General features: G+C 39.8%; 1 protein-coding gene across 2 annotated transcripts in view; it reads left to right on the top strand.

Annotated features, from left to right (window-relative positions):
• Positions 1-6563, top strand: part of LOC143038971 (uncharacterized) — a 43295-nt gene extending 36732 nt beyond the window's left edge. The window contains exons 2-3 of one of the 2 annotated variants that reach the window (XM_076208815.1): positions 3898-4030; positions 5991-6563. In XM_076208815.1, coding sequence (XP_076064930.1) covers positions 3898-4030; positions 5991-6072 — 215 coding nt within the window. In that variant the 3' untranslated portion in view covers positions 6073-6563. Of the gene's footprint in view, positions 1-3897; positions 4190-5990 lie in introns of those variants that run through there. The other variant, XM_076208816.1, reaches the window with a different exon arrangement.
• The last annotated feature ends 3722 nt before the right edge of the window (positions 6564-10285 follow it).

Genomic DNA, 10285 nt, shown 5'->3' with positions numbered 1-10285 from the left:
AAAATTTCACGTCAAATCTAACTATACTGCTGGTGAAATAGCATTTCTGGTCAATCTGTGAAATGCATCAATAAAGAGCGTTTAAGTACATAAGTATGGAAGAGACTGCCAAGGACCCTAAGGCCTACACTATGCAGTTCCATGTCCATTACCACCTGTCATCCCTACCATTTCTTGCCTGTTTTCTTGTTAAACCTAAATTCGTCTGATTAAGATCGTGTTGCTCCTCTCCCATCTTCTTATCGTGCCACTGTGTTCTTGTGGTCGACCCACTGCGCTTTTGTGGTCGGACCACTGCGATATTTCCTGAGCAGATTAACGATGGTATTCTAAAAAAAAAAAAAAAAAAAAAAAAAATCCTTGTATATAAATCTTGTATAAATCCTTGGAATGGATTTTTTTTTTCTTTCTTTTTTTTAATACTGCCGAAAGATTCTTGTGGTATTCTAGAAAAAATATTTTCTTATATAAATCTTTCCCTTCCAAGGATTTATAAAAGGAAAGATTTTTTTTTAAGAATCCCACTGTGAATACTTCTGATGCTGTCCGTATCCCTCTCGGTTTCCTGTAAGCTCCTGGAAAACTGGAAATTTGAAAAACTCATGTCTCAAATACTAAAGGCGGCGGCACACAAGATATTTCTCACTAGCATGCTACTTGCTTTTGATACTCCGTTTGAGTAAAAACTACTTCGATTACGATCTTTTGTTTTTCAGAATATCCAAAATTTCCAAAATTTCCAAAATTTCCAAAATTTCCAATTTGCGGAGTGAGACGTTGAATGACGTGTTAAGAGAAGTCAGACCTAGAATACGAATGTTAGACGCGTTGTTGACATGTTCTTACTTAGGGAATTCTAGAATATTGTAACCCAAGTCGTTTGTACTAGTGTGACGCCACAATAAGCAGTGATCGCTTGGAGCTTGTCTTCCAATGTACGAAAAGAAATAGAATTAAGACTTGTTGGAAAATATAAAATCAGATTAGTTTGTCAAGTATTTAGTACAAATGAGTAAATTAAGGACAATAGATTACATCGAAGCCAAAGTGAGAGAGACATGCGACATGACGTCATCAGTACATGTCGTCATGTCCATGTAATGTTAGAAATATTACCAGTAGATTATATGTTTAAGAAATAGGAGAGTATATGTCTTGGAATGGATGGACACTTAGGTGAAAAAGACGTAGCCAATGAGGGACCTCAGTCAGGTTGGAGTGGAAGGCGCTGCCACAGGTCACTCGAGGTCAAAGGTGGAGCCTGTACAGAAAGAAAACGGGGCTGGAGTTGGTGGCTTCAAACCAACACGGGCGCCATTTGTATATGTTCTGATTGATTATTGATAATAATAATAATAAAAAATCAAAAATGTTTTCGAGAGGTTGAAGTCCCAGAAAACGGTGCAGTAGAGGAACCGCATCTGCTTATGAAAGATAAATAAATAAACGAATAAATAACTTACTAAAAATGAATAGGTAAAGAAAAACAAGAAGTGGTGCAGTATAGGAACTGCATGTACTTATTGAAAATGGATAAATAGATAGAAAATAAAAGTAGAGGAACTACATAATTTAGTGATCCGCAGTGCCGTCACGCAAATTAATTAAATCACTATGTGGCAACTCGAGTGAACGGGTAAACACAACTCGGAATGGATGAAGACCAATCAGAAGTTTGCCTTGCTCTGCTTATTCCTGAATTCAACTTCCCTTTTACCATTCCTCTTCTTCCTCCTCCTCCTTCTTCTCTTCCTCCTCGTCTTTCTTCTCCTCTTCCTCCTCGTCTTCCTCCTCCTTCTCCTTCACCTCCCTCTTCCTTCTCAAACTTAACCTACCTTCCGCTCAGTGGGCTTCACATTTTCAGATATATATATATAAATATAAATATATATATATATATATATATATATATATATATATATATATATATATATATATATATATATATATATGTGTGTGTGTGTGTGTGTGTGTGTGTGTGTGTGTATGTATGTATGTATACATTTATCAACCACAATTCACTTTAATTGTAAGCCATCATCGTCGAGAAACTTGAGGAGGCACATGCAGAAATTGATACATGGTACAGCCAAGGACTCAAACCTCCGCTAGCACGTAACAAGTAACAGGGACTTCACCGATTGCGCTATCAAGAGAGATATTAGTTGAGCGCAACTTTCTTATATTTTGCATGCTCGAGTTACATATACATACAATTGGTAAATATGCAATGCGGGAAAGTATTTTTACAACACTGAATGCAACCCAGTGAACAGATTTACATTTATCAATCACAATTCGCTTTAATTCTAAGCCATCATCGTCGAGAAACTCGAGGAGGCATACATGCAGATATTGATACGTGGTACAGCTAAGGACTCGAACCTCCACTAGCACGTAACAGGTGACAGTGACTTAACCGATTGCTCTATCAAGAGAGAACTGTTCACTGGGATCCATTCAGTGTTGTACAAATATATGTATATATGTGTGTGTGTGTGTATGTATATTATATATATATATTATTTTCTTTGTATTTATTTATATATTTAATTTTAATTGATTTCACTCGTATTGACTTACCTTTCGTCATTCTTAGACACATGTCCACACTTCTGCCTGACCAATCCCTCCGCCGCAGCTCCTTTCTATCTTTTCTATATATTTGTTTATTTTATGCATTTATTCATTTATTTATCTTTATTTCTATATTATTTTGTATACTTCTTTTATTTATTTCATTTGTTTCTCATTTATATTTACTTATTTTTATTGTATTTATTTATTTATTTATTCTTTTTTATTTTATGTTATTTAGTTAGTTATTTATCATGTTTATTTATTCTTTATTTTATTTTATATTTTATCTTTTTTATTTTATATTTTATTCTATTTTATCTTTTTCATTTTATATTTTATTTTTATTTATTTATTTATTTATTTTTATTTTTATTTTTTTTTTTCCCACTTATTGAAATCACCGTTTCTCATCTTTTCTCTAAGCGCCTCCTACCAACGTATTTCGCTTCTCGCACGCTTCATTCCAGAGCTTCCGCACGTAGCTGCCCCCATCATCCCTTGCCCTGACCGAGGGGTACATTATACCTGCATTAACTATGTACGACCGCCGATGGGGATTGGATCGCGGCCGGCCTCGCCCAGGTACACTACTACACAGTCTTCTCTCTAACCTACCCTTCCCCCTTTTCTCTCTTGCTCTCTCTATCTCTGTCTGCCTGTATCCCTCTATCTCTGTCTATATATCTGTCTGTGTATCTGTATTTCTCTCTGTTCATTTGTCTATTTCTCTCTCTCTCCGTCAATCTGTTTGTCTGTCTATTTCTCTCTCATTCTGTGGAAAGCCAAGCTCTTTATTCTCTCCCTTCTCTCTTCCTTTGTCGGACTCGCCACGCGATAGCTTCCGTATCGTACTACCAAACTTCATTTAAGCGCGACGACTTTGCCTACAGTATTCTTGACTTCACCAAGGACAATTCAACAATGCGCCTAACATTCGTATTCTAGGTTTACGTTCTCTTAGTTCGCCATTCAGCTTCTCGAAATATATAAAATTGTAAGCGAAGTCGTTTTTACGCAAACGAACTCGCTTGAGTCGTGATGGCGTGACAGGGGCTTCAGGCTGCCCTGACCGTCGACGGAGCGTTTGCTGTATTCCCCGCCCTTATCGTCCGACAAGCGCCTTGGGTGTGGTGACCTTCACTAGTCCACAGAACGGAGTGATTTCTCTGGTTTCCTGATCACTCTTGTCCTCCTCCTCCTCCTCCTCCTTCAATTTTTAACCTCTTCCACCCCCCACATGCTGCATTCCTTTTTTTTTTTTTTTTTTTTTGAGCTGGTATCCACCTTTCATTCAACCTGTGATCAACTTTCTTCCAGGGCGTGGACCTGTGGACCAATTACCTGTGGACCGGAACAGCTCATCAACGCAGGAGGCGGTGTCCACGTTATACCACTGCAGTGACGACACACGAAGGAAGCAGAGGTCACCCCAGGTCACCTCAGATCAGAGGTGAGCTGCGGTTAGAGGCCATTACTCGGCTCCACCTTTTTTTACCGTACAGCAGTTAACTCTCTTGTAGTTGTTCCGTCCGCCATTTTCCCTCTCCTCTCTCTCTCTCCTATCTCCTCTCTCATCCTTATCTCATCCCTTTCTCTCTCTCTCCCTCCCCCTCCCCCTCCCCCTCCTCTCTCTTTCTCCTCTCTTTCTCTCCTCTCTCTTTCTCTTTCTCCCCTCTCTCCCTCCCTCCCCTCTCTTTCTCTCTCTCATCTTTCATCCCCTTCTCTCTTTTCCCCTCTCTTTCTTCCTCCCTCTCTCCCTCCCCCTTGTCTCTCTTCCTCCCCTCCCCCCCTCTCTCTCTCTCTCAAATCATGGAAGAGAGGCAAAGAGCCCCATTCAACCAATCAAGTGACAGAATGATTAGATAGACAACATGAGAGTGAGATTGATGTCATAGCAGCCGTAGCCTCGCTCGTCCTGTTGGGATGATTGTTATGATATTATTATCATATTATTATCGTCAGGTAACCGACTTCTATCTACTAAGACATTGTGCACCGCACAACAATTGGGCAATTGAAGCGTTGTGTGGAATGTAAACTTGCTCCATCAAGTAACCAACTATGAGTGCGGGGTGATTTAATAGAGGTATTCGTATGGATCAAGGGTTTCAACAGGTGATGCAGACAAGGTCATCGTCTTAAGACATCATGGCAGGACTTGTAGTAATGGATTCAGATTTGATAAGTGTAGGTTTGAGAAGGAAATAAGCAAGAATTAGTTTACCAGCAAAGTGGTTAACGAATAGACTTAACATAAGAATGAAGGAGACTGCAAGAGACCATAAGGCCTACACTAGGCAGCTCCGTATCCATCACCACCTGTCATCCCCATCCATAAAGTTGTCTGATTGTGGTAACTTAGCGTTGAATGTTCTGGTTGTTTTAAGAAAAGATAACTTTACGGATAGTGATGAGAAATGGTAAGGGATATGGAACTGTCTCTTGTAGGCCTTATGGTTTCTTGCAGTCTCCTCCATTCATGTGTTCTTATATTAAAGGAAGAGATGAACAGAATCATGCTGGATGTTGTTGGAGTCTGTTGGGCAAGAGGTAGTGTGACCAGATTTAGAATAGTTATGGTGAATTTAGCATGTTTTCATAGGACTAATACTAAATTAACAAGAAATATAACAGAAACCGATTGCATCAAAAAGGAAAAAAGATTTACCATTGTTTTTGCCACTAGCATAATTCCGGCTTCTGCCTAGCCTATTCCCGGTTGAGATAATAATTATCTCACAATCGCATCTTGCGATCCGTGCATAATTAACCAGTAAAAGTGGCTGGAATGCCCCTCTGTTTCTGGACCCCTCATATCTTGTTACCGTGGTCAAAGTGATACGGACCTGTACACGGCTGGGAGAGTGAAATTCGTACATACGGCAGAGGAGATCTATGTGTGTGCTGTGAGATCGGAGGAAAAATATCCCAGTGTGATACGCCTCTCCACCTTCCTCCATTACCATATCAGATTCCTTCCCCGTAACTGCGAAGTGGAAATCTCCTCCAAAAGTCGGAGGAGAAATATCCCAGTGTGATACGCCTTTACATCTTCCCCTATTCAAATGTTCCTCTGTTCTTCTTCCCCAACTCCCTGTCCAATTCCATTTCCGCTCCTGTAGCTTCACCACAATATATTTCCAGGCTGGCGTGTGACCCAACTTGACCTCTTCCTGTCTTCACTGTTATTTCCAGCATTTGATCTCTCTATCGCCCTTTTTTTGTGCACACCTTGTAGATTTGCCACCATCGCCTTCGTCAGTTTCCAAGAGGGGTCTGTAGAATGTAGCTGGGGTTATGAAATGTTTGTAAAATTGAATTCTATATTTGTAGGTAGAGACTGTATTTACCAAACATTAGTTAATCAATTGTATTTTTTTTTTCTTTTCTTTTTTTTTCTTTTTTTTCAGTTTCTTCGTCACTCCAGACCTTGACAGGGTGACAGATCTGTGGGCTATCCTGGGTTTACGATTCTTCGGTTGTATAAGTTGATGACAGTAAGCATCCCTCATTCAACCATCTTCTCATTTCAGTTTACCTACCACTAAGATTATTTCCAATTTCTCTATCTTTCCCAAAGACTAAGCCTCCTACTTGTTTCCCAACTTTGTTGGATGAGGATAAGAAGAATAGATATTCCTGCGTAGCCTAACGGTTACACACATCAATCCCAGCCTCCAACCCCAAGTCTCCAGTCCATACCTCCAAAGCCACGACACCACGAAACAAGTACCCCTAATTGCCCGGTGGCTGAAGCCCTCTTACCTAGCTAGTCCGCTAGTCCGCAACCATGCCGCCCATTACTCTTGAAGACATTCGCAAACTTTTGGGAGATCCCCTTGAAGCTATAAAATGGATGCAAAAGAGGAGGCTTTTGAAAAGCGAAATTAAGTGTGATAGTTGCGTTACTTTGATGAACTGGACAAAACGTTCCAGGTCGTATGATGGATTTATCTGGAAATGCCAACGAAAGGACTGCTTGAAGTACAAATCGACTAAGTCAATTAGAACAGGATCTTTTTTTGCCCATTCTAATATCACACTTCAAACATGGATTCGTGCCATGTTTCTGTGGTGTGAACGAACTGGAGAAACAGAAGCAAGTTGCCAGGTGCATCTTTCTGAGAAAACGATGATAGCCTGTTACACTTCTTTCAGAAATGTCTGTGCCAAGTATTTTGAAGAAAATCCTGTTCAACTTGGTGCGCCTGGGGTTACAGTAGAAATCGATGAATCCTGTTTTTCCAGTAAGCCGGAGCATCACCGTGGACATGAACCTATTTGGGTTTTTTGTATCGTCGATACTAGCACAAAGCTTGGCTACATGGAAATTGTTGAGAGAAGGGATGCTGACACCCTTCACCCTATAATACTCAAAGTTGTTCAACAACAATCAATCATTCACAGTGAAGAGAGGGAAGCATATGGGGATATTCAGCGTCTTGGATACGAGCACATAACTGTGAATCACTCTGTCAATTTTGTTGATGCTAACCCAGGCGTGCTCACACAAAAGATTAAATCTTATTTGAACATGAACAAAAGTTACATTAAGACCATGCGTGGTTGCAAAAGGGATTTTTTAAATTCTTACCTTCAAGAATTCATGTGGCATGAACGCTTTTCTGACAATGCTCTAGAAAAATTATGCGAACACATTGCTGTTCAATACCCAGTTTAAAACACTTTTTTGATAATACAGTAGTGGAAAAATTATTATGGATTTCTATTGATAACCAACAATTATGTTTTGAAAGAAAATAACACCCATTCAAAGTTGAAAATTCATCTTTTTCTTTGGTTGAATTCATATATAGCAACTGCCTAGTACTTAGTTTGACCACCTTTTGCTGAGACAAGTTTCTGGGCACGTCTAGGCATTCCACAAAAAAAGACTGGAACAGTTCCTTGATTTTAGCTAAATGCAACCGAACCGAACATGTTGCGGACGCTCAATGTTTTTTTACTTCTTTCTTTCTTTTTCAGTTCATTTTACAAACTCTCAATTGGTTTCATATCTGGTGAATTTCCACCACATAGTAACAGCTGAATACCATTTTCCTTACACCAATCTTGACTTTCTTTGCCGTATGGCATGGAGCTGAATCTTGCTGGAAAGTCCATGTATTTCCCCCATGCCATTCCTTTGAGTCGAGTTTCTAGAACCTCTATATACTTTTCTTGATTCATGGTGCCTTCTACGATGTGAAGTCTGCTCGTACCATGTACGGCCCCCCCACACCACAATTTTCTGAGGAAATTTGACGGTTATCTTCAAATATTCGTCTTTAAATTCTTCTCCAGGTCTTCGTCGGACAGTTTGAATACGATCACCAAGTATCTGAATTGTGGATTCATCAGAAAACACCATCTGTAACAAATTGAAGTAAAAAGTCGTTTGAACAACATCAAGGAAATTTGGTCCTAAAAATATGTTTGACGAAGTATTTGTCTTTCCTGCAAATTTAACTTTGAGTCTGCATATTACATGGAAATTACCTTTGATATCTTTATCCTGCAACACAGTATATCATTACAAGACTACTTGCCTTTTACCGGTCATCTGAAGTCCACTGAACATGTTGTTTTCCCTATCCATAACGAGAATGCATCATGGTCTTTGTGAGAGACGGTCTCTTCCTGGGTCGATATGCTTGCAACCTAGCTTCCAGAAGCCTATAATTCACAGTCCTGGAAACCAAATGTACTTCAGCTAACGTGCTTGCAATCTGCCTGCAAGACGGTCCTCCGTTTCCAAGAGCCATTTAAACTATCGGCCCTGGATGAAGTTTTTCTTTTTCTACTATTTTTGTGTCCAACTGTAATTTTTTTCAAACTTCAAAAAGCCAAGTTTTTAGGGAAATCCACAATAATTTTTCCTGTACTGTATGTAAGAGTTGAACGTTGATTTCACTCGTGCCTTCAAACCTCACCAGGTGCATTGCAGGGGTCTACCCTGCCAGCCCACCCTCACGTGGCCATCGGATCAAGTGAAGATTATATCTGACGCACATTTTCTAAACACGTGACATGCCCATATAAAACGAAACAAATGAAGCTCCTCCTTGGCCTGAACCAGTTAAAAAACTATTTCAGAACTTTAGGGTACTTTAAAATGTTACTGAAGGAGTTATATAGAAGAGTCATCTAGACAGAAGAATAATCAGTCTCCTTTTTCAAGAGAATACAATCCATAAACGCGGTTCTGTTATGGATGAAAAACGAAAGAGTAACAGAGGAGGAGAATTCAAGCCTGTACTATATTGTTCTCGAAAAGGGTGTCAAACTACATGGTCTGTTCCTAAAGGAAATCAATCTTTCCATTATACAGACATGAACAATAAATTGCACTGCAACCTGAATCATTATTTCTCATGAACAAATAGGGAAGACAACGATGACCCCATCCAAATTGACGAGGCAAGATATGCTAGTCGACGGAAGTACAACCGATGAAGGATCCTAAGTGGAGACAACACAAATGTACGACATTTAGTCGTCTGACAATTAGTCTTCTGGACAATTAGTCCTCCACTAACTGGTCTTCTAAAATTGGAAATTTAGTCTTCCGATGCTCATTGAAACCAAATAAGTTAGAAATTTATTCCATGTGATATATATTTAAAGGCATATCTATCTATGATACATGTTTTGGGCATATTTCTTATCTTTGATAAGCATGTGCATTAGTTTTAAATGAGTACCACCGTACCAGTTGGCAGTACACAAAAGCCTATGTGCACGATGGGTTATTTAATTTCTAAGACTAATAGTTTGAAATGCAATACTTTGTCAACTGTGTACCGCAGTCGTCAGAAAGATCTCCCTATCTTTCAAAGAGAGAAGGACCCGATGTTGACTTGCAGGGACAGTTGATACAAACAATGTGTACCTGTTTCTGCTTCGCTGTGATGAGAAAGATGACAAGGTTATCATCTTGGCTACGAATACCCTGCTTGAGACTTTATATGGATGGAGCCTTTGCAATGTAGCGGTGCTACTGTTGGTGAAGAGAAAGAGGTTTTGGTGAGTTCGTCTCTTTTTATCGTAAGGTACGAGTTAGGGTTAGGTTAGGTCGGGTCAAGCAGGGTCGCACTGGCAGAAAAGCGTCAGATCGTGGATGACATCATGCACGTTCCATGACATGTGATGATCGTGGTGTGTACAGCACTGTGTTCCAGAATCTTCTACCAGATCTTCATTATCAACATAATTTTCTCAGGACACCAGTTCCCAGCCATCTATGCTCTCCTGCCCAAAAAGACTAGAGAAACCTACAACAGATTCTTCACTATAGTGAAGGAAGAACTTCAAAACCTGGACATCATACTTCGCCCACTCTGTGTTCTTGTTGACTTCGAGAACTGCCTTCTACAATCAGTACAACTTTACTTCCCAGATGCTGACATCAAAGGATGTTACTTCCATTCCCCAGTGTCTGGAAATGTGTTCAAAACAACGGCCATGTGATTTTGTACAGAGAAAACGAAGAATTTCGGAGGTTTGTAAAACATGCGGCTACCCTTGCCTACCCTCCACCAGAAAACGTTAGACTTGTCTGGAGCACCCTTCGTTTGAACCATGCAGACTACAAAGGATTACAAAGGCGGAGCATGCCGACAGGAGACCTTTTGATCCATATCTAGGTCGGATGCGAAAAAAAATCATATTGATAATAAAATAATAAATAAAAACTATGATAATG

Source organism: Oratosquilla oratoria, chromosome 25 (assembly GCF_046742065.1).
Source record: "Oratosquilla oratoria isolate Oo_2021 chromosome 25, ASM4674206v1, whole genome shotgun sequence".
NCBI lineage: Eukaryota > Metazoa > Arthropoda > Malacostraca > Stomatopoda > Squillidae > Oratosquilla > Oratosquilla oratoria.
Note: the sequence above shows the minus strand (reverse complement) of the source record. Positions and strands in the feature narration are given on the sequence as shown.